Genomic DNA, 27,220 nt, shown 5'->3' with positions numbered 1-27,220 from the left:
CAGGTTTGTCCAGGCAACTGTTGAGCAGGTTCAACTATCAAGCAGCTCAGTTTGCTTAAAAATGTTAATACAGTGAATGCTCTGAAGACCAGCTAAGGCCACTGCAGGATTCCCGTTGGCTTTAGCTGCAAATGAACCTGTCTTCTCTCCAGTCTCCACCCCATACCACACCAAAGACATTTCATTCCCCTTTTAAATTCAGCAGGCAAGGAATAACCCCTCTGGCTGGGCAGCCACCCCAGAAACATTCATTCTATAGGCAATCAATACTCAGCAGCACATCTGGTGTGCTCTAAGATCAAGCACCAGCAATAATCCATACATAATTCCTCCCTGACTGAGAGTCCTGTCCTGGACAGGCCACTAAAGGTGACAGGTGTGTGCAGATACACCAGATGTTCAGTACTGCCCCATACACCTGCTATGAGCACAGTGTACCCCAGCCCATCCAACAGAGAAGAGGATGATCCTAGGAAAACTCCTTCCTCATCATCATCTGCCTTTAGAACTGGCATATTTTAAGAATAATGAACAAATGGATGGTCAAAAGAGAAGAAAGACCTTTGCAAAAGCTGCTGCTGTCATCTGAACTCTCCCCTCGTCCGAGGCGTAGATCTTGAGATCATGGCGATAAGTGCTGTGCAGCCTGAGCAAGCCACAGCCAGGGAAACCAGCATAATCACCTGGAACCAAGGACAACTCACAATTTATATTCTCACACCTGCAAAATTATCAGCCGAATATATTGGTTTAGACAAACAAACTTTATTGTAGTAACAAAGTTATGTAGAGAATTAGTCACTTGCATAGGCAGCATTTATGCTGCTCCAAAATAGACAGTTCTAGCTATACACAAGGACTAGAAATGTAACAAAGTCATTGCTTAACTTGGGAAAGTTCATTTTGAGGAAAAAAATGAGCATCCACCAGTCAAGTCTGATGCTGCCCAAATTCTGCAGCAAACTCTACTGAACACCCTGTAGTAGCTCTGATAGCCTGAATACCCTGGTGCAGAATGAAGATGCACAAAAAAAAATTCACTTCCTTCTGCTTAGATTCTGCATGAGAGCAGGTCCTGCAGCCCGCAGAACTGCAGGGAGGGTGGTTCAGCAAGGAAGTTTCCAAAGCAGATCCTGCACAGCTACAACAACTTTGGGGTCATGTATGTCGATGCTTAAGTGTCCCCTGACCCGATTCTCTTCCACCAAAGGTAACTCTCTCTTATTCTAGAAGGAAAGCTTCTCCAATCTAATTTAAATTTGCTTAATTAATTTGAAATGTAATTAATTAAATTGAATTAATTTAACATACAAGTCAAAGACAAGCATATCCAATACTGGGCTCACTGGATAAATCCAGTATATTACTCCTGACTCAAAGGCAACCTCAGCATTTGGGTTTTTTTTCCCTTTCAGCTCTTGTTGATTTGTGCGCATATTAGATGCTTTTTAGCACCACAGAATTATGGTGCAGAAAATATGGAGACGTTACTTCCCTATTCTCCTGTCTCAGGGCAGAATTATCTGTGTTCCAAGACAGATATCCTCTGTTCTCTACATTTGACCTAAATTCCTTGTTAACCCTTCACAAATTTTGCATTTGCTGCATCAGAATGTACCTTATTAGAACCACCTGTCTTTTTTGAATCCTGGCACATTATGTAAAGAAAGCTGCTGCATTCCAAGACACACTGCAGTTTAACAGCAGACCTCTCAGGTCAACTAAGGGATCTTTGGGTACTAAACCCACCTAAATTATTTATCCCTACCATGCCAACACAAAAGAACAAAAGCCAATCCCAGAGGCTGTAAACAGCCACGGATGCCTGAGCAACGCTCACCTGGGCTGGGCACCTGGCAGCCACGGGGCAGGACCAGAGGTACCTGGCCAAACTCACCTTGGCCTCCAGGATACATGCAGCGAAAGGCTCGCCCCAGCTCCTCAGCCTGGACTCTTCCTGCTGGCGTCAGCTCTCCACCCCACTTCAGCACCAGGAGAAGGGAGGGGGAGGACTCTCGGCGAGCTTCTAGGGGACAAACAGGTATTCACTACATCAGAGCTCACATCTGAGCTTGCAGAGTGTTCTCAACATAAGCCTGACCCAAACTCTTCAGGAAACAAATCAGCAAGTAAGAAATTCAGAGTCACTAGTTTTTGAAGGTACAGGCTGACATTCACAAAACTGGAAATTCAAGCCCTGTAGAGCCAGCCAGGGTGTACTGGCATCCCTCCAGTCCTTTCTATGATGTGAGCAAAGATAAGATACGGGTCACCAATTCTGCTTGCGTATCCAGAGGCCTATACATGTAGGGTAGCTGCACTCACACCTGAACTCTGGGCTTAAAAATTTAGGTAGCAGCATCAGGTTTCTTTACCTTCATCTTCACTCGCAGCTTTTAGATGTCCATGAGGAAGATAGGTCAACTGAACCTTACGGTTAATGCCAGAAAAATGTCCATACCTGTCACAAGGGATGGAGAAAAAAAAACTGAAACAAATCAACTCCACCCAACCTTTGCCCAGAGGCCCCCAGGCAGTACACAGCAGAAGTATAGCACAAGCAAGAGACTTTCTGCTACAACACCCATAGCCATGGAACATGGTTTTCATCATCTCCCTGTGACCCAGCACAGACCCCCACAAAAAGCCAAAAAGCTCCCTCAAACAAAATTCAAAGATCCATTCCCTTGCTCTTCTACCAAGAGCACTCTATGCTGTCATTCCTCACTAGGTCTTTAAACTCCTCTCTACATCTTTAACAAGTGGATTAATGAGATCACAAAAAAACCACTCTGACAGATGCTTTGAGGATAACCATGATGAGCAGAAAGAGCAGAGGAGGGAATCACAGCAAAAAGTCCTCCTCTGTGCTCCTGAACACAGGCCTGAACACAGATGGTGCCTGTGTGTGCCATAGCTAGCTGCAGTCCTGAGAGGAACCCTGTTTTGTTTAGAAGTTGTCAATATCACCACATATTTATTTTGACTGTACAAAACCTCAGAGGACAGAAACATCTTTTCATGTTTTCCAAGCTCCTTTCTGCTAAACTTTTGGCACCAGGACATCTTTAATTAAAACAAGTTTTATTCCAATTATATCAAAATGCTTGATATCAACATGGTCCCTCCAGGACCCCAGTTCCTCTCCTGCAGCAAAGAAAGCTCAGTTTTGTCTCAAGTTGTTTAGCCAAACACCAGACACACTCGGGACAAGGATCAGCAGGGTTTTGATGTCAAGGAGAAAAAGTGAGGAACATGGTGCCTTTCATGTACAGTTACTAACAGGGGACAGAGGAGACCCCAGTCTCTGGGCATCAGCAGCACAGCTTGTTTCCATATCACATGCTCTGAGGCAAACCCACAGTGCTCCAAGATAGGAATGCTTACATCTCCAAGACACTCTTCAGCTGCTCCAGTTTGGATTTCCTCTCCTCGATTTCACAATCACTGTGGGTTCCCAGCTCCACCACAAGCTGCCGTGCAATGTCCAGCACTTCCTGTTGGAAAGCAGAGATCAATTCTGCCTCAGACTCACCAGCGTACTCCTGCAAGGCCCCCTAACAGCTTCACCCAGAAGCAGGTTCATGCAGACACTCCTCCGAGGCACGTCATTTCATAAGACACGGCTCAGGCAGGACAAACTTTCACACTGCAGTTTGCTTCATCTCCATGCTGTACCACAGCCCTGCCAAGAACCAAGCAGGTATCTCCAATGCCCCACCCCCTAGCATGGACCCATCTGTCACCAGAGGCAACCACAGCCTGTGGGCAAGCAGCATCAGGTCATCTCCATCCCACAGTGTGCACATCAGGCAGCAGGAATTTCTGTTCTGCTCTCCTGCTGCCACCCAGCTGAGTGTGCACAGGGTGCAGAATGAGACACAGAGCATCTGTGTGACAGACTGTTGCCCTTTTGGAGGTTTGCACCCTCCCAAAGAATTGCCTTGCACCAGGATCTGTATTACCTGCCCATCCCATGCAGTAACCCCAGAATGCACTTCCTCACCTGTAGCTGCTCTGGTTTCTTCAACTTCAACTTCCCTGTCTTGTAACCATCATATTTCTCAAATAATTCAAAGAACCTGAACAGACAAAAAAGAATGCTGATCCATTTTCTGCTGTTTCAATAACACAAGGAGGGTCATTCGCACATGTGCCTTCAGTCTCTATTCTTCAGGGTGAACCAGCAGGCTGCTGGCTCTTCCCTGAGCTTCAGAAATTCTGAAAAAACAAGTATTTTTCAAAATACAACCAGTAAGCAGATACTAGCTTCCCATTTAGTGGGGCACTTCCCTTTTCAGCACCTACCACACCTTCACTCTCCCTTCCAGTGTTCACACAGAAGGTGTCAGGATCCTTGTGGGGAAAGGGGGCTCTCTCAACTGGTCAGAAAGCATTGGCTTGGATGGGCCAGGAAAAATACTGCCTCCTATGCACTCAGCCCTCTGCTCTTGCTTCTGGTTTAGAGAATAGGCTCTCATCCCTTCCCAGGAGCACAGCACCTTTTTCCCTTGGCTCTTACCGGGGATGTTTTACTTCCATCTTCATCTTCTGCTTCGGGGTGCGATCTCCGTGACGGATGACTGCAATAACACAGCGAAGCTCCATCCTGGGGAAGCAAGAGATAAAGAGCACAAATGTGCCCTTACACTCCAGAACTCACCAGGAAGCAGCTTCCCATTGCTCTTTCAGTTCCATTCTTCTGACACATGCTTTCCTCAGCAGGGGCAGAATTTCTCCCAGGCTAAAGCAGCCACAAGTGCCACAGCTGCAGAGGGAGTCGGAGCTCTGCAGACACCACTAAGTTGAGTGGTTTCATACCAGTGTACAAGTACGCTGAGGATCACAAAGAAACTTCTGCCTTTGATCTTTTAGCCTTATGTGCTAGAAAACTAGGAAGGCCAAAGGTATCAAATGAGGGGCTGCCAAGCACATGGGTAATTATGAATATTTCAACCAAGTGTTTCCACCTATTTCACTGGTAGCTCAACATGTACTTTCTCCATGTAGCAGCCAGCTACAGCATCTGTCCTGATGAAGAATTTGGACCTCTGAAAGCCACGTAAGCAGTTTCTGTAATTTCTTCAGTCACTGCTCATCTGCATTCATCAAACCTACAACTAATCTCCTTGTAACCTGTCACAAGTTCCACGTGCATAGCTAAGCCTTTCCACAGGCATTTCAGAGTTGCAAGCAGCACAGCAGCTGGAGGATGCCATGCTGCTAGTGGTGTCAGGCCCTTGGACAGGGTTTGTTACACTTTGTCCCTCACACAGTCATCACTGGTATCCTTTTGAGAAGATGGCAGGTACTCACATGGTGCCTGAAGTAGTGGGGACAATGGGGATGTCTTCTGCCTCTGTTGGGATGGACCAGGGGATATGAAACTGGGGAGCCAACTCCCTCATGATTATATTTCTGGAAGAAATCAAAATATAACACTCACAAGAAAATCCATTTTCCTGGTTCTCCACCTCCTCCTTAGCAGTCCTGCTGAAAGATGTGAAGAGAGCCACAGAATTTCCCCTCACTTTTATTGCAGAGACACCTATCACACTGTGGACTAGTTAGGGCACCCCAAAGGGGTACCAGCTTCCCCCACATCACCAATACCACAACTGGGCTCAGCATGCAATGAAAAGTCCTGGAAGATACATCTAGCTGTAGACAAAGACAGCTAATGCCAATGCAGGCAGGTGCTCCAGGGCTTGAAAATAACCTGTTCCTCCAAGAGCCAAGCTTTCACCTGCTGAGCAAGTGACTGACATGAACCACTTGCAGACTTCTCTGACATACTGACCAAGACTCCACATTTCATTTTACTTAGCTGTGAGTTACCTTACCACCTTATCAAAACTCAGATTGCTCATACCCAAGGATTTTGGCACAGTCATCATAATACTTCATGGAGTTCTTCACAAAGCTGAAGCCATTCACATCACAAACAAAGGAGTGGCCATTGGCCCGCAGGAGGTCGAACCCACACACGGTTTGCTGCAGGAGGAAGCAGAGGACATGGGACTTGGACACACAGGAGGAAGCAGTGGGGGACAGCAGCGACCCTGCCAGCAGGGCATACACAGACCCTGCCAACACTGCCCACTTCAGCCCTGCTGATGCTACAGCCATCCTCCACTCCACGCCCACCTCACAAGCCTAGAACAAGTGTGAAGACATGCCATTAGTCAGACCTTTACCCCCTCACTGCTGAGCCAAAGGCCCTAACCACAATCCCCCAGATGAAGCCATCAGGGCCAACCCCCGACTTCCCAGAGCTCTAAAGACCCAGAGCAGCTCCTGGATATCCTGCTCTTCCTTTCAAATCCAATAATTTTGAACCAGACTGACAAGCATCGTCAAGAAGTGCTGTAGGCAAAGACACCCATCACTAAATGGAAAAGGCTACAAGGTAGAAAAGAGACCAAATCTGCATCAGCCCAACTGCATGGGGTGCCAGTTGCAGTGGAGCAGGAACAAGGAGTCCAGGGCTTCCTCCACTGACACTGCTGAACATGTCATGGAACCATACCTAGACTCTTACTCACTCTACCCAACTGCAAAAAAAAAATCAGTTTGCACTAGAGCCATATTAAAAAAACCCAAGAACTAAAAAAAACCAAAACCAGACAAACAAAAAGCCCAAACAAACAGAAGAACCAAACACAAGTACCAAAACACAAAAAGAAAAAGGAAAAAAAAACCACCAAGAAAATAAGACCAAATTTTCCACATAAACAAAAGCAGGAAATAGTCAAGATAGGATGAGCACAGGTCAGATAGAGAGCAGTATGCTCACGATCCAGTATTAAATGCTCAGATGAATGTGGGACAGCAGGCACCAACCAGCCCAGAGAGCATTTCCTGCAGGCTCTCTTGCCTTCCCAGTCACCTCTGCCCAGCAAAGTGCCACAGCCAGCAGGACCAACAACTGGCATCAGGCATGGAGGATTGCCATGTGTGAGACACGCCAGGATGACAAGTTTTAACACCAACCCTGACGGATATCAGACATTTGTGGGGTCCTGCTTGCACAGTAAAGAAATACTGACCTTAAAGGCTACGCAGACTTTACGGGCAACGAGTTTCTCCATGGCAGTCAGCATGACTGGGTAACGAATTTCCTTCCCTTCACTGTCCCGTTCCACCTTGCCATCCAAAGCAGGGGATTTGCGAGCCTCTGCATGGGCATAGTCCGGCCCCACAGTGTACACCTGGAAGGAGAGTGAGCACACCTGACACAGCCACCAAGACTAACTGCAGCTTCCAGAAGGTATTTCTGCTGCAGACACAGAAAAGATGAGATGGTCTCACACATTCCTCCTGGTGTGATGCACAGAGCACCCGCTCCCCACGCTGGGGCTGAAACCGCGCAGTCAGCGCCTCAAAGCTTAAGCACACACTCCAGAGCCTACGTAGGACTAAGCAGAACTGCTGAACCCTCAGCTCCCCCAGGTCTGACAAAGGAAGGCACCATTCCAGGCTGTTCCTTACCTTTACATCAGTGCCATCCGTAGGCATGAACTCCTCATAAATGTAGGAGCCGGTCTTCCTCACACTGCTCTCTGGGGAGTACACACTGCTCCGGCTGCCAATCTGAAAGCACAGAATAAACACCTCAGGGAGGAGCACGGGGATCCTTTTCTTAGCTGGAAGCAGAAAAGCAGAAGTTTCATCCTATGTGTAGAGAATTCAGCGGACTTAATGGATTAGCATCTCAGGCCCCTCAGACGTTACACCACACTTATTTATGGAGGACAAAAGACACCAAAATGCAGGTATGTCATTTTCCAGGCTTCAAAGAGGAGAAAAGCTATTATAGACCATCAATTTGTCTCCACCAATCACTTCAAGGATATGGAACAAAAAAAAAAAGTAAAAAAATACCTACAAAGTAAGGAGCCTAACTAACATGCAAATGAAAATAAATTATGACAGGTAATAGTCCAACCAATTTAATTTCCTTCTAGGACCATAATTGATTTTATTGACATCGAGGATGATGTTGTTTTCATTTTTAGTAAGGCTTTGTATACAGCCTCAAGAGGCATACCTGTATCTTACCTAAGGGAACAATCATTTTAGGCTTATTCATGCCAGATGTGTAACTGATTGGAAAAAAGACACATCACAGCTGTAACTGTTCACTGGAAAAGTGGGGGACACGAGTAAGGGCAGACTTCCTGTGAAATCTAGGAATAAATGCTGCTTTTATCACGTGTGCAAGCTACACTAAATGGGAAGGGCAAGAATGATGTTAAATGACAGGAATGTAGGTTTTTTGAAAAATTCATCATGATAAACCCAGGAAAAATCAGCATGCAATTCAGAAAGGGACACAGTGCTCCATGACTACAGGATAAAGGTCACCAAGAGGATGGGGAAGGTGAAGTCAGCACTACCACTAAAATACGTCCTTCTGTGGTTCCCAGGTAGATGCACTTGAACTAAAAATTCTAAGAAGGTCTAAACTTCCCCAACACAAAACCTTCCTTTCCCCTTCACCTGCCTCAACACTCTTTCCTGAAGCCACATGAGTCCCAGATCTGTTGGTTCCAACCCCAGCTCTGGAGACCCCTCCTCACCTTACGGAAGAGCCGCTGGCTGCCCCCACCTGCTGATGTCGGGTAGTAAATATACACATTGTGGTCTTCAGCACTGACTGGCTTCTCTACAAATGGCTTTGGGAACACAGCTCCGTTTACCTCCACATGGTCTTCTCCTTCCACCAAGTTGCACTCTGAAGACAGAGCACAGCAGCAGCACATCAGGAAAGGTGACACAGTCCTAGTGCAGAGCCACAGCCCCTTCCAGGCCCATCAGTCGGTTTTGCTGCTGGGACCTTCGCCCAGGAAAAAAACCTGAGAGACTTATGAGTCAGGCCTCTTTGAGGTGACTGCCAGTATCTGGCCTCTGTAGACTATCTTAAATAGCAGAGCCTGGGGAATGGCTTTCAGTAGAAGCTGGACACTGACCTTCTGGTCTGTCAGGATCTCGATTGAGCACAGCATAGCGGGGCAGGTCTATTCCCTCTTCTTGAAGGATCCGATACACTTCACGCCTGTAGAGGACAGAAGCAGTGTCAGAAGAGTTTAGAAGGTCCCCAGTACACACCAAGGGAAAGACATCACTGCCACAGATGAAGAACACAGTCAGATGAACACAAAAAAGCATCAAGGCAGACTGCAGCTACTTCTCAGCATATGCTCTCTGGCCGAGTCTTTCAGGCTATAGGGTTTGCTGCAGTCCTGTTCTGGAGACAGATGCCTCAGAGTAAATCTCTACCTGGCCTAACATGAAAGCTCAGTTATTAGCATGTGCCCAAAGCACAGCAGCACACCCAGTACCCACCACCTGCCCAGACCCACCCTCTTGCAGAGTGCCCTGTCACGCCAAGCTGTCCAGTGCCCAGGCCTGGCAGAAGTGGCAGGAGCCTTCTTTCATCTTGTGCCAAGGGGCAAACCTCAGTTCTTTCACTAGTTACACCTTGGGATGCCTGCCAGCACCCACATAACACTGCTCACCACCCCAAAGACAGGGCAGGAGGTTTAGGATCTGTTAGGAGCTCTACTCACACACAGCCAAAGTAGCCTGGGTATAGGGGCCCACGTACACAGCTGCTGGTGGCCTCTACCAACAGACGACTGAGAAACCTCACATCTCTGACCAACACAGGTACCACAGATTCTGACCCAGCCTTGCTCCCAATTTCTGACCCAGAGCCCCATCTCACCATTCGCCTCTCCTGCTTAGAGACTAGTCTTTTTGCTTTAGTCGTGGCAGCCTTGTTCTGTGAGAACTCTTCCACTCCCTACAGCCCAGCCACTCCTCACAAGACACTTACACCAGAAAACAAAGCATGATTTTACATGGTCTCAATGGTTTTACCCTCAAAGCCATTCCCCTCCATGCTTTGGAGAAACCCCAAAAAGCCCCTGCTAAGGTCCCCTTCCTCCTCATCTCACTCCTTTGTGACCAGAAAAATTAAGATTCCACAGCATGCTGAGAAGACTCAGAGGAAGAGGGAAGGGGCTTTAGTGGCTCTGTACAGACACCCACCTGTCCTGGATGTAATACTGCATATCAAGGTCATTGATCAGAAATGGCTTGCACAGCTTGGCATAAGCAACTGCCTTATCCAGGGGGAATCCTGAAATACAGGGAGAGGACAGAGGAGAAGGCTGAAAGGAAACTGCCTTGCCCACAGCTCAAGCAGGCTAAGGACTGCTAGAGATGTGCTACCTTTGGAGTGGAAGGATATCAGGCAGTCACAAGAGGGCCAGTTTTCCACCGGTTCGTTCAGAATAACGTCTTCCCCCATGATCACCACTGTGATGTACTCAAACTTGCACAGACGTTCCAGAATCTGTGTCATGGGCTTTGACTTGGACTTTTTGGTCATGGCACAGATTCCCACCACAATCTGCCGTTCTGGAGGCTGACAGAGGGGAAGACAGTGATCAGTTTAGCAGCATTTAATACAACACTGAATAGGAGCCAAAAGCAGTCAGGAGCTAGAGATCATTTTTTCTGCATCCTCTTCCTAGAGGTTATAGAAAAAATGAATGTTTCCTCTCTGCAGAGACACCTTTGCTCTTTTCACAGGTGCCAGAGTTTTCCCCAAAAATTTCCCTAGTGAAACAGAAAGACTTACAGGAGTGTCTGGTTAAGTCTCTAGAACAAAGAAATCCACCAGTTTTCCCAAATCAGATCTGCAAGCAAAAAAGCTGGATTTCCTGAGGCAGTGAGTGTGCCACATGACGTAATGTTTCCTGTCATAAATGCCACTGCTGTGTCCCCTGCAGTCCCAACTACCTGCAGCCCCAGCAGTAACCATGCAAAACCTGGCTGAGACCCAGGGATCCCACAGAGGTGCTCCAGCCCAGAATGCTGGGACCTCCTTACCGACTCCTCCTCTTCATCATCTTCAAAGAAATCAGTTTCGTCTGTCTTCATGTTTGATCCCAGAAATTCTGTCTCATCATCTCTGGAACCAACAACAAACCTGGGAGCAGAGTTCTCTCCCTCACAGGAGGTCGTCAGGGACGACATTGCAGCTTTGGTGGCCGACCATCCCGCTCTGGAATGACAGTGTGCAAAAGGGAGAGAGGTCAGATGCAGGGCAATCCCAGGGCCAGCTGCATGATGGAAGCAAACGAGGGTGGGGAGGGCAGGGACTGGCCCAGCACGAGGGAACCCAGGGACAGTGCTGCCCAGCACAAAAACAGGGAACAAGAAAAGGCTCTCAGGGTAGGAGGGGATCCGGAATTCTGGATCATTTTAGATAAGCAGCTCCATTTTGCAATTAACCCCCTTGCACTGGCAAAGTGTCACCACCAGCACTGAAATAATGTAACCCTTACAGTGATGCATGTCCAACCGCTGCCTAAATCATGGACAGGGACAGGCGACACTCTTGCAGACTCATATGCCAAACAACATCAACTGGGACTCCAGAAGTCAGGATAAAGCTCAGGTCAGTGACAGTGATTTTCCAATTGCCAATTTTCATCCTTTCAGCTGAAGAAGACCTACAGTAACAGAGAGAACAGTTTGAGAGGTACAGGAGTTTGCAGGAAGGAGGAAAAACAAGAGAAAACTCTATGGCAGGGAAAGTGGACACAGAGGGAGCATCAGCAACATTTTGGGTTGCAGGTCAGGATGTCTGGGTTTGCAAGCTGGCATAGAATCACAGAATACACCAAGTTGGAAGGGATCCATCAAGACTGAGTCCAGCTCCTGGCCCTGTACAGACATTCCAAAAACCCCACCATGTGTCTGAGAGCATTGTCCACAGGCTTCTTGGACTAAGACAGGCTTAGTGCTGTGACCAGTGCAGAGTGGAGCAACCACCTCCTTTGACCAGCTGGTGAACATATGCGATGAGTTAGAAATGCCAGGAAAGGATCATGTCCTCCAGTGTCACCTACAAGAGCAGCACGGCCTGCTTCAGAGGAGCCAGAGTCCGAACACACCATTCAACTGACCTGTAGGTGCCAAGGACACAGCTGCTCACAGTTGGCCTAAGCTCCACCCAGCGTCCAGCAGGCGTCCTTTACTGTGCTTGTCCTTGTAATAAAGCAGCCAAAAGCATTCCTGCTGTGTAAGGATCTACTGCGGGGGCAGACATGGACCCAACAGAAACCACAGGAGGGGACACAGCAAGCCTGGACTTTGTACATACCACACCAAGGATGATCTCTCCATCTCAGTCCCATGCACCCAGCCCAGCGCTGCTGCTGCCCTCAAAGCACAGCACACATCTGGCACTGAAACGCCTCGGTCAGCACTGATACTCACCATCAGTGCTCGCGGCCAGTGGGGGGAACAGGGCTGGCAGACCAGGCTGTAGAGGTATTTACTGTGCACTCCACATAGCCCTGCTATCTCCAGAGGAGAACAAAAGTAGCATTCCCAACCTACTCAGCAACCATTTTCATGCCTGTGTCCTGCTGCCTCAGCACACCAGCGCAGAATGAACCCTTAGCAGGTATACTATCAGCTTGAAGGCTGATGATTTAATGAAGTGAAGCAAACCAAGCAAAAGGAGGAGGAGAGTTATTTTCTCCAATCCCTTACTCTCCCCTCCCTCCTGGAAAAAAAACCAGATAAGCAGCAGGAAAACCTTTGCCCCAAGAACTCAGAAAGCAACAACTTCTCTATATTCCTCCTCCTATCCCAGAGACAAAGCCTCTTCCTTGCTCTGTAGCTCTGTTTTAAGGCCATGATACATCATACTCACATCAGGTAAAAATTCAGAGCTCACTGAAGCTGACAGCCACTGATAGCACAGGTGTGCCCATGATGTTAATAAGGAAAGCCTCATGATTTCAGGTGTGGGGGAAGCATTAACAGGAACCTTCTTCTAGTTTTTCTTAAAAACAGATCCCTTACCACAGACTTATACCAAGCAACTACAGACTTTTGATGAACAGAACTTTTAGCTACAGGCATAACTAAGGCATTAAAAACTCAGACTGTTGCTCTTAAATGGACACAGGCAAGTGGAGTTCTATTCTGGTATCTAAGGACAGTGACAGGAAGTTTGCCCACCACACCTGAGCCAGCCCTAGTGTTGGAACTGGCACGGGGCTCACATGCCAGCAGGGTGGCAATGCCATCATGGAGCCCTTACAGCACACAGCCCACACTTTTCACACCAACCACAGCATGCTGATGGTTCTGTCCCTGCTGACTGCCGAGCTAACTGCTCATGGAAGTCACAAATTTCACCCAGTTCGCAGTTGCTGAGAGCGCTGTGGGCCTCACCTCTCACTGACCACAGCAAGAAAATTCAGTGTTGAGTTAATGCTGCTGACTGTGTCACCCAAGGGAGACAAGAGGACTAATGCAGCTCTGGCACACGCACACAAAAGGTAAAGATGATTCTGGCTTTGAGTCAGAATATTCAGGCTTGGTAGTCCTGTCACAGATAGAGGAGGAAGTACATGCCAGCCACTACACCTGAAGACTTTCCTGCTGCACTTCCAAGGGCAGCTGCAATCTGCTGCACAGTCATACCAAAGGTTACCGAAATTACCCATTTAGCAATCCAAATCTGCTGACACACAACCCTAAATGGAGCCACAGACCTTGCCTCTGATGGCCTGGGACTGTTTCAGCTCCCTAAACTGCCCTGTACTAGAGATAAGAAACTATATAGGAAATTGTTTTCCGGCTCCCCAGCAGATCATTCAGGTGCTGTTCAGAAAAGGGTGCTCACAAAGTAAAGAAATTCTTCGTGCCCTGCTTCTGAGGTACCAGACATTTAAGGCGAGAAGATGTGATTAGGTCTTGTAATTAGTTTGTACTCAGTGTGGCATTAACCAATCAAAGAGTGAACTTGCATGTCAGGGTTTTGTTTCATTTTTTTAAGCAAGAGGCGCAGATGCAGGTGCAGTCCCTGTAGTGCTGGGCTGATGGACAGGAACATGGCTTATCACATTGCCAGCGGCAGGAATTTGGGATTACCCCAGCAAGCAAAAAGCCTGCAAGCGTGATCCAACTTAGAGACCCACAGCCTAGCCAAGCCAGGTCAAGTACATGCAGGATCATGACTTCTAAAAATACACATAGCTGGCATTTTAAAACTCTTACGCTGACAATGTCTTGTAGGACTATCTGAAACCACTGATCGCCCTACAACCAACCAACACTCCAAAAAAAAAAACAACCTGAAAGCTTAGGCCCTGAGCAGTGAAGTACCTTTGCATGCATGACCACTAACACACCTCTGCATGACCAGTGACACACGGAGTTACTTCCACTGTTACAAGGGCTGTTTGCATTAAGGTTAATTCCATACTTTAAAATGGTGAAAGTTGTGCTCCTCTCATGGGCACTTAATTGCTTCAGAACAGAACCATCACCTATTCTAGGATTAATAATTAAAACTATTTGGACACGGTGAATCAGGGAAATCCCTCTGATTTGGTACTACAGGCGTTCAAGGCGCTCACAGCCAGGAAGATGAAGTCACGGCGAGCGCGGAGGGCGGAGCGGAGGGAGCACGGGGGCAGCCCCTCGGTTTACCGCACACCGAGCGGTGCGTGTCGCGCACGGCGAGACCCGTCCGTGTCTGACACTGCTCATAACGAATTATCAGACTCGTGGGACCTGTAAAGCGTGAAACTCCTCAGCACCGGCAACTCCTCCGACACGGCCGCTGTCACTGAGGATTTTCTGCGGGGGGCCGCCGCCGCCGCTCTACCCCACGCACACCGTGGCGGCTTCGCAAACACCGGGCCGCCAGGCTCGGGAGAGGGGGGCAGAGGCACAGGCGGGGCCAGCATCGGGCCGGGAGAGCTGCGCGACCTCAAGCAGCCGCGCAAAGGGCGAGCCGCCGCTGCCCGGAGAGCGGGCAGGCACCGGCACCGCGCCGGCGAGCACAGGCCCCGAGCGGCCTGGACGAGCCTCGCCCGCCGCTGCGCCCGAGTCGGGCGGAGCTGCCGCGCCGCGGGAGGCCGGACCCCGGGCCCGGCGGGCACAGGCGAGCGGCGGCGGCAAGCCGCGGGGGCGGCACGGGACCGGGCCGCGCCTCGCCGTGGCGCCGCCGCTGCCGCCCACCTGGCGCTCCCCGACAGCCGCCGACAAATAGGGCCCAACAGCGGCGCGATCGGCCGCCCTACCCCTCCCCGCCTTGCGCTTTGCTTCTCTTCGCTTCCCGACCCGGCCCCGGCCCTGGCCCCGGCCCCTCGGCCGCCCCTGCCCCCCCGGCGGCAGCAGGGGGCGCCACGCCAGGCGCCGCCATTTCGCTCCGCTCACCTGCGGCCTCCGAGCGCACCCTGCGCTGCGGGCGCTGCCGCCGGCCAATCACCGTCTGCTGACGGCCATAGGCAGCCAATCGGCGTGGAGGAGGCGGGCCGGCCGGGACGCGAGCGGGCACGGCATGGCGGCCCCTGGCGGCGGCGGGAGCTGCCGCGCGGTCAGGCGCACGTGGGCGCGGGCCCCGCGCCGGGCCCGTGCTGTAACGGCGGGGGCGCGCCTGCACCGGGCGGGACACGCGGCCGCAGCGGCCGTACCGGGCTGGGCGCGCGGTTCTACCGGGCGGCCGCTTCCCGTGTCCCAGAGCAGCGCAGCTCTGCGCCAGCAGCTCCCGTCCCTCGGGGTTCTGCGGTAGCGAACGCAGCGCACTTCCTGGCCTGCGGTTGCGGCCCCGTCGGTGTGGCGGGCACTGCGGGAGGGCTGGTGACCGCCGAGAACAGGCCCCCGACCCCGCGACCCATCGCCGGCCGCATTCCGTCGAGGAGCCGCGGTCGCCGCTCCGGGCTTTAGGCGGACGAACTTTGACCCGGCCGCGCCCACCCGCCCGCCCCAGGGCGCGGCGAGGGGCTCCCAGGTGTGGGTCCCGGTGCGGAGCCGGCCCGTCTCGGCGTAGCCGCCCCTCCGGCGCTGTCCGGCGAGCGGTGCTGAAAGCGGCGGCAGCCTCGGCGGGGCGGGGCGGGGCGGGGCAGCCAAGCAGGTGGCGGTGCCGCCTGGCCCCCCCGTGCCCCGCCGGCTCCCCGCCCCCGCGCGCCCCGCCGCCGTTCCCGTTCCCATTCCCATTCCCGTTCCGATTCCCCTCACGTCCGCTGTCCGCCCCGGCGCGCTTGCTCCGCCGCTCCGACATGGCCAGCACCTTCGCCCGCGCTCTCTCCGCTCGCCGCTCCGCCGGCCTCCTCGCCATGGTGGGCGCCGGCTCTCTCGCCGCCGGCTTCCTACTCGCCCGGGACTCGGTCAGCGCGGGCGACCGTCAGCGTCGGCGATACCCGCCCAGGTAATGCGCGCGGGCGGCGAGGGCGCACGGGCAGGGGGCGGCGGGCGGGGAACGATCCCTGCGGCACCGGCACCGCGGGCGGGCGCGGCGGCTGACCCCCGGCTCGAGTCTGGGCGGCGGGTCCCGGAGCAGCTGGTGGGGACGGCGCGATGGACGCTGCTCGTCCATGGCGGGAAGGACCGAGAGGCCCTGAACTAAGCCCGTCCGGCCCCGGGGCCCCGGGCCGGGAGGGGGACGGAGCGGCCGCAGGGGCTCAGTCGTGTGGGATGGATCCGCCCCGCCTCGGGCTGCTGGGCACCGGCTCCGCCGTCCCCGCGCACAAGGACATCGGCACAGCCGCGGCCCGGATGCGGTCCCGCGGGGACCAGAGAGCACGGGTCCCGGCTCTCCGCGGTTCGTCGGGGTTGCCGCGGGCCCCCTTCACGGGACCCGCGCTGGCAGGGGCTGTGAGGGCTGCGGGGGCCGCCCGGGCACATTCCCGTGTCCGGGGGTTGGCTCTGGGCGCTGCGGTCCGGGCAGGGAGCCCGGAGCTGCCAGCTGCCCTGGGTGGTCCCAGAGTACCAGGACAAGCCGCTGCAGCGGGGGACATGCGAGAGCGGGAGGGGACAAATGCTTGATAATGCTTGATAGTAGGATTGGGGTCCCGGGGGACTCCCCGGGATGACCGGGAGGGCAGAGATTATGAGACAGCAGTGCTGGCACCGCCAGTGCCGGTGGGGACATACCCCCGGCTCGGCCCGAAAGAATGCAGGGAGACTTTGCCAATGTCCTGGTAGGAACAGGATGGAGCAAAGGGTCCATTTCGTCCTGCTGGCAGAACACCGAGGATCTCTAACTGTGGGAGCTGGTGTCAGAGCAGCCCCTGGCCCGACCTCATCTGGCTGTACCAGCCTTCCCACGTGCCTCCCTTTGGGACAGGGACTCCTCTATTGAAAAGAAAAGCTTTGCTGGCAGGTCCTGGCTCTTCCCTCTCTGGGCCAGTTTTTAAAGGGAGAGCTGGAGGGGGCCTGTGGATGCTGAGCAAACAGCCCCATGGGTGGGTTTTGGATGACAATGAGACATGCAGTCAGGACTTCTGGGAGGTGGGCACAGGGCTGAGCTGGGCCAAGTGGGCGCATACATGGCCACAGGCTGGCTTAGGGGTGCTTTTGAGGTAATGCTGGCTCTGCAAGAGTCCTGGCCCTATTTGCACACCCAGCGCCTGATCCCTTAAGCCAGATAAGTGTCACGGCTGCAGCACAATGCTAAGGTTCAAGCTCTAGACCAGAAGCTTTCACGTCACTCCCCTCCAAACGGCTCTTTGTTGCCCCGGGAAGCCCAGGAGGGCCAAGTGCCTCACATTCCCATGGTTCCACTCACCATGGCTTGCCATGGCAAGTGGGGTGGAGAAGAGGCTGGTCCTGCCCAATGTTTGTGCTGCCGGCCCTGAGGACCATAGAGCAGCAGGCGCCAGACAGGGCTGGACACAGTAACTACCTGTGTCTCGCAAGAGCTAGGCGGAGTGGGAGCGGGGCGACGGCCTGAAGGGGAGAGGGATGTGGTGGCCACCAGCCAGTCCTTATGCTGGCAACAGCTGCTTGGCTTAGCACATCCTAGAGGCAGGCCAGGAAAACGAGGACTGAGTTTTCCTGCCCATCCCAATGCCAGCAGAGACTGTGCACAGGGAAGGAGCAGGGTGGGAAGGAGGCAGCACGTTGCTGCTCTGAACACCAGCAGCTGCTGCCATCCCTGCACCAAATGCCGACAGTCAGAGCGGAGTGTTGCTGTGCTGCATTGCAGACTGGGAACCCTGGGCATGTGGAGGGCTCGCAAGGAGCTGCCACTGGGGCTCTGGCAAGCTGCTTTGGGCTACAGAAAGTCGGGGACAGAAATTGATTCATAGAATTACAAAGGCCGGATGTTATTGATTTTATAGCTCCCAAGAGGGGGATGTTTTCCAGCTTTCTGAACAACTGCAGAGACACAGACTTTAGGTCAGGAGGGGATGAAGTCAAGGTGAGGCTGTGGCTGAGAAGCTCTAAAATGAGCTTCCTGGGGGGTTCTGTTCAGTTGGGAATGGTTTTGCGACAGTGCCGACACTTGAAAAAAACCTGGATGGAGCCCTAGGGGTGAGCTGCAATCTCTCTTCTACAGCTGACTTGTCCGAGGATTTTGCCCCTCTAGTCTCAAAGTTAAAAACCGAGAGGTATTGGCAGCAGCCCTGAGGGGTCTGAGCAACACTCTACAGCCTCCTTTCAGAGGCATGTGGTATGGATGGCCACGCTGGGAGGGCACAGGCACTCCCACCTCCAGCAGACATAGGAACCCTGTGCCTTCTGCCAGGGGGGTCCTGTGACAGGCATGGTCCCACATTTGGGCCACCACGTTGGGGCTCCCTGCCAAAGCCTCTCCAGACCAAGCCCAAGCCCCTTCCTCCCTGCGTAATCAAGCCTCGTGCTTGGCTGCCTGCCAGCTCACAGTTCCATGCCATGACACAGGGTCTGCTGCTCACTCCACACCCCCACCCCTCTCCAGAGGCCATGTGTGGCTGGGACTGCCTGGGCACTTCAGGCCAGTGATGCCAGGAAGGGCACTGGAGGCTGCCAGACTAGAGGTGAAGAGCTGTGGGGAGGTGCAGGTGGTTGTCACTTCTGGAGAAACTGCCCAGTCAGTAGACAATGGAGTAATAATCCCTGCTGGCTGCTGAGCAGGTCTGCTCTGGGGTCAGGCACCTGCTTGCTCAAGGGCAGAGAGGGCAGCTGCACCCCGAGGTCACGGGCAGGACATAGGCTGAGGTGAGCACAGGACAGCGTGGGTGCCAGTGCTGAGCTGCACTCCTGGCAGGCATCCACGCTTCCAGCCTCTGCAGCTGGGCAGGAGCCCACAATACCACAGAACCGTGGAATCATGGAACCGCTGAGGTTGGAAAAGACTTCTAAGATATCACTTGGTGCTGTGGCACAAAACAAAATTTTTGTGGGAACAAAATAGATGGTGCTGAAGTGGCCATAATTTTAAAACCAGCCACGGGGACCAAAACCAAGGGGTCAAAGCAGCCCAGGTGCAGCATCATCTTGACACTATGACAGAGGACTCGTGGACACCCTGAGCATGTGGTGGGACTGTGGTGCCACTGCCAGAGCCCTCCAGTGCCAGCCTGGACACAGCCTCCCCCAGTGGCTCTGTGGCACCACGGCGAGCACAGCCCCAGGTGCTCAGGACCTTCACCCTAGCATTACCCAGCTGCTCCTGCCAACATCCATCCGAGTCCAGGTGCTCTGGAAAAGCTGAAGAGAGGTTGCCCCAGTTTGCTGGCTGTGGTCTGGGCCTGTTCGGGGCAGATGCACTCCAAGCAGGTGCTCAGTCAGCTCTGAGGCACAGCACCTGCAGGCAGGAGCCTGGAGTCTCAGGGTTTGGATGCTGAACACCTCAGGGAAGGTGCAGACAACTGTGGCAGACAGCATGCTTCGACCCATAGCAGTCTCCTGCCTGCTGGGAGTAAGCTGGCTTTCCTTGGGAACCTCTACTGCCCCTGGGCATCCTCTGTCTCACAGAAAGCACAGCAAGTGGTCTCGGCATGCCCAGCAGCAGGGCCATGCTTGAGCAGTGGAGGAACCTGTCCAAGTGTCCCATTCTGATCAGCAAATGCTTTTTACAAGTGTCACTCTGGGGAGACAGTGGCCAGCAGATGACAGGGGCAGAAGCAGTGAGGGAGGCCAGGGCAGGCTGCGTCCCATGCATGCCACATCAGCCTCTTAGCTGGATCATCTCATCAGGGCACAGGTCTGTGTGTGGGCTGGGAGCAGCCCTCAGCCCCCTCAACCTGGGACCAGTTCCTGTCTGGAGCAAATGCCTCCTTCTGCTGGTCCAGGCAGCAGTGCTAGTGCTTCCCCACACGATGCAATCGGAGCCCTACCTCCCTTTGTTTCTGCACAGCACAGGAAGCCATGAGCAGTAGCCAAGCTGTGGGCGAAGGGCCACATTCCTTGGCCTGCAGACACAGGGGAGGAGGCAGTGGCAGCCACAGGGCTCTGCATTGCAGCACAGGATTGGTGCTGGCAGCCAGAACCAATGCCCGGTGTGAGCACTCAGCCCAAGAGCAGGAGCTGAGCATGGCGGGGGGGGCAGGACTCACTTCTAGTGCTGATGTCTGACTTGCTCCCAACAACCAGACCTGTGCTAGCCCAAGCACCTTTCCTCCCACATGGACCCCCACCCCAAGCTATGTCACCCCCAAAGCAGGCCTCTCTCAGAAGGGTGTCCCCAGGAATGCAGGGCCCCCTCCAGCCACCAGTGTGGTCTCCTGGGCTGACAAGGGCCAGTCCCATTCCACTAAGGTGAATGGAGGCACCCTCGAGAGAGATTTGGCCAAGGCAAGCGAGCCCTGCCCATTTCCCTGTAAGTGCAGAACAAGTACAAAGCCTGTCTAAAGTGGGAATGAGGTCAAGAGACAGCCTCCCTCTAAGCTGATTAGAGGAAAGCATCCCCCTAATACAATAAACTGCACTGGGTCTGTGCTGTTCCCACGGGCTGCAGATCAGGGTCAGCCAATCTCCTGCCCCACAGCATCCGGGGGGCAGAGGTGCAGGGGTCCAGGGGTCAAGCAAGCCAGGACCCTGCAGACTGCATGTCCTGCCTCCCCTACCCACTGTGTCAGCAGACAAGGAGCAGCCCCACTTGAGCTGGCATCAGGGCAGCCCCAGGGAGGACAAGGGGAGTGGGACCCCCACTCTGCAGCCCAGCTGCCCTGGCAGCTCAGTGTGGGGATGGGCTCACGTGGCCCCACTGCTCACCTGGCAGGTTCTCCCACTCTGGGGCCCTGCTGTGTGTTTGATAAGGAGCCGCTCCCTAAGGACTGGTGCAGATTTGATTGTGGACTCTTGTCTTGGTTCAGTGCCAGCCCTGGGCTTGGGCTCTCCCTGCCCTTGCCCTGAAAGGCCTGTGACTGCCTCCCTGCTCCCAGTTGCTGTAGATAAGCAGAGTATTTGACCCCTCCCTGAGCTCCCCTGCCCATACCTGCATCAAGAGTCTCTGTGGAGCACAGGCACAAGTGCTGGGGTCCCCTGGCCCCAAAGAACTCCGTGATGTCTCCTCCCACAGCGCTGAGTACCCCGACCTGCGGAAGCACAACAACTGCATGGCCAGCAACCTGACGCCAGCCATCTACGCCAGGCTCTGTGACAAGGCTACTCCAAATGGCTGGACCTTGGACCAGTGCATCCAGACTGGTGTCGACAACCCTGGCCATCCCTTCATCAAGACTGTGGGCATTGTAGCTGGTGATGAGGAGACTTATGAGGTGAGTGGCAGCCAGAGCCTTGCCTGCAGCATCCAAAGGAGTCCCAGTACCCATGGTACAGCCAGCGGCCTGGGTCATTACTGCCCACCTCCTCTTGCCCAGCCTGAGCAGCTGGAGAGACCCCCGGAAAGTCTCCATGTGCTCCTGCAGGACACAGGGCTCTTTTGGAGCAGCTGTTGCTGGAGCCCTGCAGCCTCCTGCTCCACTTGCCCTGTGGGTTGCTGTTGCACTGCAGGACACACTGTCCCCCACACTGGCAGTGTGGCCCTGCCAGGCTTGTGGCAAGGGCTTCATGAAGCCCAGGGTCTGCTGTACATTGTCCCACTTGCTTCCAGGTGTTTGCCGACCTGTTTGACCCTGTGATTCAGGAGCGGCACAATGGATACAACCCCCGCACCATGAAGCACGTCACAGACCTGGATTGCACAAAGGTGCAGAAGCCGGACAGTGGTGCTGCACGCGAGTGTGCTTCCTTGGGCCTTGGGGTAGGGCCCTGAGAGCACCAGGGCTGCCCGTGAACAGCCTGTGGCTCCTCTCTGTTCCAGATAAAGTTTGGCCAGTTTGATGAGCGCTATGTGCTCTCGTCCCGGGTCCGGACCGGGCGCAGCATCCGTGGCCTGAGCCTGCCGCCAGCCTGCACCCGTGCCGAGAGACGAGAGGTGGAGAAGGTGGCTGTGGATGCCCTGAGCGGCCTCACCGGGGACCTGGCGGGCCGCTACTACCGCCTCAGCGAGATGACCGAGGCCGAGCAGCAGCAGCTCATTGACGTGAGTCAGTGCAGCTCCCGAGCAGACCCCGGGTGCATGCAGAACAGGAACCCTTCCTGGCACTGCCTCTCTGGGAGGTTGCATCCTCTTTTTACAGCTCTGCTGTCTTCAACCGGGAGCCCTGCCCTAGCAAGGTAGCCCTCATGAGCCAGGAGCTCTCCAAACTCAGCCCCAGCAGCTCATGGCCACCTCTGACTCTTGTCTCCATTTCCCTACCCATGCCCAGAGGAAGGCAGGCTTGTTGCACTCCGCTGGTGCCCCACCATCCCCTGGCACAGGATGGGCTGTGTAGCAGCAACCTTCTGCCTCCCAGGCCAGGAAGGCAAGGGCTCCTGCCCCCGGGTGCCCTGCCTGGGAGAGCTGTGGTGAATCTCCTGCATGGCAGATGGGACCAGTGCAACAGGGAGTACTGGAACAAGTGAGGGTGCCCTGGCTCCAGCCATGCAGCCTGGGTGAGCCCATGTACTCTGCCTCCCTCCAGGACCACTTCCTCTTTGACAAGCCGGTGTCCCCGCTCCTGACAGCGGCAGGAATGGCTCGCGACTGGCCTGACGCCCGAGGGATCTGGTGAGGTTCTGCCCTGGCACTGGGCAGCAGGGCAGAAATGGGGGGGGACATACTGCTCCATCCATCTCAGCCCTGCCACCCACGTTTCCCGTGTCTGCCACGCCACAGACCCTAGCACATGGCACCAGTGCCCCTGGGCCGTGCTCACCATGGGTTCTGTGGCCTCACCTAGGAGCTCCTTGTGCATCACTGTCAGCAGTCTACTGTTCCCTACACAAACACAGCACAGTGCTGGCAAGAGGGACTGTGGAGCCAGTACCAGCTGTCAATCCTGCCTGCTCTCACCATCCTGCAGCACCTTGCACTCTGAGGCTGCCAAAAACCTCTCATTGCCTTCTGCTCCCTGGGCAATCCCCAGCACTCCTCCCAGCTTCTGCAACTCTGTGTGACACCAAACCTACCTGCCACAGTCGCATCTTACTGCTCCCTCCCAGCATCTTTGCACAGCCATGCAACATCCCACACTTGCGCAGAGCAACAGCCAGCACATTTGTCCGCCCATGCCACCCTCGCTGACGCTGTGCCTTTACATGGAAAACATCTCCAGGGCACATACGGTTCCCAGCTCCAGCTGCACCTAATCCAGCCCTCCAGTGCACACTCCATGCCTACAAACCCCCTCCCACTGCCTGCATGGTGCAGGAGCCAGGCTCCTGTCCCCAGTCCAGGCTGGGTCACCACCATGCTGGCACCCGCCTGTGCCCAAGGCACTGGAGACAGCTCCCATCACCAGCAGTGATACATGTGGATGGGCATGTGAATGCCCATGTACATGTGGATGGGCACTGGCCATCTCCAGGAGCATCTCCTGGCTGCCCAGCCTGGTGCAGTCAGCACATGGGAACCAAGGGCAGCACTGGTAGCACGGTGGCAGGGGCAGAAGGGGCACAATTGGGCAGAGGGTCTCTGCAAGCTGCCAGCACGGCCAAACACTGCCTTGTCCCTAGGCACAACCACCAGAAGACCTTCTTGATCTGGATCAATGAGGAGGACCACACACGTGTCATCTCCATGGAGAAGGGGGGCAACATGAAGCGCGTTTTTGAGCGGTTCTGCCGGGGTCTAAAGGAGGTGAGTGTCCAACAGCTTCTGCTGTGCCAGCCCCATAAACAGGCAAAGAGGGGCAGGCAGAGCTCCTGTGGGGCTGGCCCTCTGCTGGGTGATCCTTGGCCAGGGCTGAACGACTGGTTGTGCCTCTAACTCAGGTGGAGCGGCTAATCCAGGAGCGAGGCTGGGAGTTCATGTGGAATGAGCGGCTGGGTTACATCCTGACCTGCCCCTCTAACCTGGGCACAGGGCTGCGAGCAGGTGTCCACATCAAGCTGCCACTGCTCAGCAAGGTATGACCATGGCCAGTTTTGTGGTGAGCCAGGCTAGGACTGTGGGGAGCTCAGCCACGAAGGTGCAGGACAACATGGGACCCAGCCCTGGACCATGCTCAGGTTCCCCTAGGAGGCATGGGGTCCAGCCCCTGCCTGCATTCCTGGCCAGAGAGGCCTGGGTCCCAGGTGTCAGCCTGGGTCTGCTTAGGGCAGGACTCTGGGTAGGGCTGGTGACCCACTGACAGGACCCTGTGAGCAGCAGGGACCCACACAGGGAGCATTCGGCTACAGAGCCCTGACTCCCTTGTTGTTGGTCCTGCTGAGCACTGGCACTTTCTCTGGGCACCAGGACAGCCGCTTCCCTAAGATCCTAGAGAACCTCCGGCTACAGAAGCGTGGGACGGGCGGTGTGGACACTGCAGCCAAAGGCGGCGTCTTTGACATCTCCAACCTGGACCGTCTGGGGAAGTCAGAGGTGGGTGCCAGACAGAGCTGGGGAGGGAGGTTCTGGAATGTGTCTGCATGAGGGGCCCACAGTGCCCATGCAGCCCCCAGGGCCATGTGCTGGGGCCAGCATGTGGGTGCTGGGAGCGGCAGTGTCTGCCCTCCATGCAGCAGGAGTGGCCAAGTGGTGTGGCTCCCAGGACAGTCCCTCAGTCACCACATCTGTGCTCGTGGTGCAGGTGGAACTGGTGCAGCTGGTGATCGATGGTGTGAACTACCTGATCGACTGTGAGCGGCGGCTGGAGAAGGGGCAGGACATCCGCATCCCCTCGCCGCTGCCGCAGTTCCGGCACTGAGCGGGACCACGGCAGCGCTCTGGGACCCAGGGCCCCCTCAGCTTGTGCGATCTCTGTGCCCAGCATGTCGCAGCATCCTGTAACCCACAATGTGTCAGGTCAGACCCCATAAACATGCGCTGCTGTAGCCGTGGCTCAGGCTTCTTCTTACCCCAGTGCTCAGCACCCCACTGACCTCCCAGAGCCCTGTCCTCCTGCAGAGGCACCACTTCAATCTCCCCCCCATCACACAGCTTCATAATCACCATACATGGGCTCTGAACCCCCTGCCCTATCCCATCCAGCCTGGCCACCTCCCAGCTGGTATCAGGAGCAGTGCAGCAGGGCCAGGAAGCACTGCATGGCCTCAGGTCCCACACTGAGCAGCACACTCTGCAAGGTCTCCTCTGGCAAACGAAAGTACTCCTCTGGGAAATGTGTCTTGAACACCCAGGCAGTAGGAGAGCAGCAGCCAGTGGACCCCAAGCTCCTCAGGATCCTGGATGGGCTGCAGCCAGCTTATCCAGGATGGGCAGTGCCTGCACCAGGATCTCGAAGGCAGGAGCACTCTCGCTGTCATGGAGCACAGGCTGCAGGAAAGAGCAACATTGCGCTGCCTGTGCAATCCACACCTTCCCTCAGAGCTCCTTGCTCAATGTCCCACGGGGGGTTTGTGGCAGGCTTGCTACAAGGATAAGGACGCAGGGACAAAGGGGAGTCTTCACCCTGAGCCATAGCTCTGACCCCCAGCCGGGGGCTGGCCGCTCCCAGCCACTGGTGGCTGAGCAGAGCACATGCACCACTCAGTGCCAGGAGCGGGTGTCAGTCCTGGGAGTCGTTCCCTGGGCCCGCGCAGTAGCGAGGAACGGCTCTAGAGCTGAGGCAGCAGAACCGGCCCTCGAGCACGCATCTCCCCGCGGCGGCTGCGCTCCCGGAGGCCCGTGCTCACTCACTGGGGCTGGGGTCCAGCAGCACCAGCAGAAGCAGCATCCCCGGGCTGGCAAAGAAAGCAGCCATTCCAGCGTCTTGTGGGCCTCAGGAGCGAGCTAGAGGGAGATGGACGAGGTCCCGCAGAGCTCGCTCCGGCAACTCCCGCAGTATGGCCCCGGAGCCCGGCTCCAGCCCCCGCCGCTCCCGCATTAGCTACGGCTCCCAGCCTTCGTCCGACACTGGCGCCCCCAGAGACCCCCGTCCCACAGACCGCCGAGACAAGTTCCCTGCCTGCCCACCCCGCTCCGCCCGCCGGGGCTGGACGCCCACGGCGCGACGGAACCGAGTGTCGCTGGCCTCGGTTCTAGGCGATAATCCGAGGCCGGCGCTAGCCCCACCACCGCACGCCGAGCTCGAGCGTTATAGATTACGGGAACCCGGCACGGGCGGAGGCAGCCGGGCAGCAGCGCACCGCCCGGGGCTGCGCACCCTCCCGGGGCTGCGGGCAGCGCCCCGATGGCACCGCCCGGCCCCGCCGCCCCACGCCGGCCGGAGGAGCGGCCGGGGCGGCGGGCAGCGCCCCCTGGCGGCCCCGGGGCGCAGGGCGCTGCCCGGGGGCGGGCCGGGCCCGCGCCCTTTGCCGCAATGGCGACGATAAAGTCGGAGATGTCACGCGGGTTGTCCCCGCAGCCCCGGGGCCGACTGGCTGATGCAGATCAATATTGGTGACAAACATGCCAGAAACAACCCGGGCGGCTGCCCCCGTGCCGGAGGTGAGCTGATGAGGGCTGGCCCCCATCATCAGCTCTGGGGATGCTGGGAGCAGTTGCTAAAGCTCAGCGGTCAGCGGTAGGGACCTGATGACAAGGCAAGGGCAGGAGCACGTGGGCTCCAAGGAGAAACGGATGGTGAAGCAGAAACGGGATACCGAGAACGTTTCCCCAATTGATGCCTTGTCCCCCGAGGCGCACCTGATCTGCCCGGCGCGCTGCAAAGGGAGGTGGCGCTGGGACGGCGAGAATCGGGGTTTTGTGCGGGGACAGCCCCAGGCCCCGGCAGGACCGGGGCCCGGTGGTGCGAGGTGGGAGCAGGCTGTGCCTGGTCAAAGCTGGGGCGAGCACCCTGGCAGGAATGGCACAGACGAAGGACCTTCCGACCGCAGACCCCAGCAGAAGGTGCAAATGCCGACGGGTGGCCTTACGTAATAAAGACCCACTCCCCGGTTTGGTTCGGGGCCAGGAGAATGCCAGACTGTCCCAGGGCCAGAGCGGGAGGGGTGGTGGGGGAAAACGCGGGGCTGCGGTGAAGCCAGCAGGCGAGCCTGC

The 27,220-nt window shown here is 55.3% G+C and overlaps 2 protein-coding genes across 11 annotated transcripts in view; one reads left to right on the top strand and one right to left on the bottom strand.

Annotated features, from left to right (window-relative positions):
* PPIP5K1 (diphosphoinositol pentakisphosphate kinase 1) overlaps positions 1 to 15,742 on the bottom strand; it is a 43,227-nt gene extending 27,485 nt beyond the window's left edge. For 2 of the 10 annotated variants that reach the window (XM_059858873.1, XM_059858875.1), the window contains exons 1-17: positions 12,298 to 14,768; positions 11,361 to 11,528; positions 10,903 to 11,077; positions 10,240 to 10,435; positions 10,057 to 10,147; positions 8,973 to 9,058; positions 8,583 to 8,737; positions 7,492 to 7,593; positions 7,050 to 7,211; positions 5,873 to 5,994; positions 5,317 to 5,418; positions 4,523 to 4,609; positions 4,007 to 4,082; positions 3,388 to 3,497; positions 2,376 to 2,461; positions 1,898 to 2,026; positions 562 to 683 (exon numbers count right to left, since the gene is read on the bottom strand). In XM_059858873.1, coding sequence (XP_059714856.1) covers positions 562 to 683; positions 1,898 to 2,026; positions 2,376 to 2,461; positions 3,388 to 3,497; positions 4,007 to 4,082; positions 4,523 to 4,609; positions 5,317 to 5,418; positions 5,873 to 5,994; positions 7,050 to 7,211; positions 7,492 to 7,593; positions 8,583 to 8,737; positions 8,973 to 9,058; positions 10,057 to 10,147; positions 10,240 to 10,435; positions 10,903 to 11,049 — 1,773 coding nt within the window. In that variant the 5' untranslated portion in view covers positions 11,050 to 11,077; positions 11,361 to 11,528; positions 12,298 to 14,768. Of the gene's footprint in view, positions 1 to 561; positions 684 to 1,897; positions 2,027 to 2,375; positions 2,462 to 3,387; positions 3,498 to 4,006; positions 4,083 to 4,522; positions 4,610 to 5,316; positions 5,419 to 5,872; positions 5,995 to 7,049; positions 7,212 to 7,491; positions 7,594 to 8,582; positions 8,738 to 8,972; positions 9,059 to 10,056; positions 10,148 to 10,239; positions 10,436 to 10,902; positions 11,078 to 11,360; positions 11,529 to 12,297; positions 14,772 to 15,261; positions 15,401 to 15,518 lie in introns of those variants that run through there. The other 8 variants (XM_059858874.1, XM_059858877.1, XM_059858870.1 and 5 more) reach the window with 7 other exon arrangements.
* A 247-nt stretch (positions 15,743 to 15,989) lies between these two features.
* On the top strand, positions 15,990 to 25,113 carry LOC132333595 (creatine kinase U-type, mitochondrial). Its single transcript, XM_059858879.1, has 9 exons — positions 15,990 to 16,252; positions 21,332 to 21,530; positions 21,866 to 21,961; positions 22,076 to 22,297; positions 22,779 to 22,864; positions 23,812 to 23,935; positions 24,070 to 24,204; positions 24,536 to 24,661; positions 24,870 to 25,113. Exons 1-9 carry the CDS (start codon positions 16,104 to 16,106, stop codon positions 24,984 to 24,986), a joined length of 1,254 nt encoding a protein of 417 aa, XP_059714862.1. The 5' UTR covers positions 15,990 to 16,103; the 3' UTR covers positions 24,987 to 25,113.
* Positions 25,114 to 27,220: the final 2,107 nt, after the last annotated feature.

This window comes from Haemorhous mexicanus, chromosome 13 (assembly GCF_027477595.1).
Source record: "Haemorhous mexicanus isolate bHaeMex1 chromosome 13, bHaeMex1.pri, whole genome shotgun sequence".
Classification (NCBI taxonomy): Eukaryota; Metazoa; Chordata; class Aves; order Passeriformes; family Fringillidae; genus Haemorhous; species Haemorhous mexicanus.
This window is presented reverse-complemented; position numbering and strand designations above follow the sequence as displayed.

What these genes read in the sequence shown, in the direction of transcription:
- LOC132333595 (XM_059858879.1), top strand. Translation starts at nt 16,104, where the DNA reads ATGGCCAGCACCTTCGCCCGCGCTCTCTCCGCTCGCCGCTCCGCCGGC. An exon ending in CAGACCTGGATTGCACAAAG is followed by an intron (nt 21,962 to 22,075) that starts GTGCAGAAGCCG and finishes TCTCTGTTCCAG; the next exon opens with ATAAAGTTTGGCCAGTTTGA. An exon ending in CCTGACGCCCGAGGGATCTG is followed by an intron (nt 22,865 to 23,811) that starts GTGAGGTTCTGC and finishes CCTTGTCCCTAG; the next exon opens with GCACAACCACCAGAAGACCT.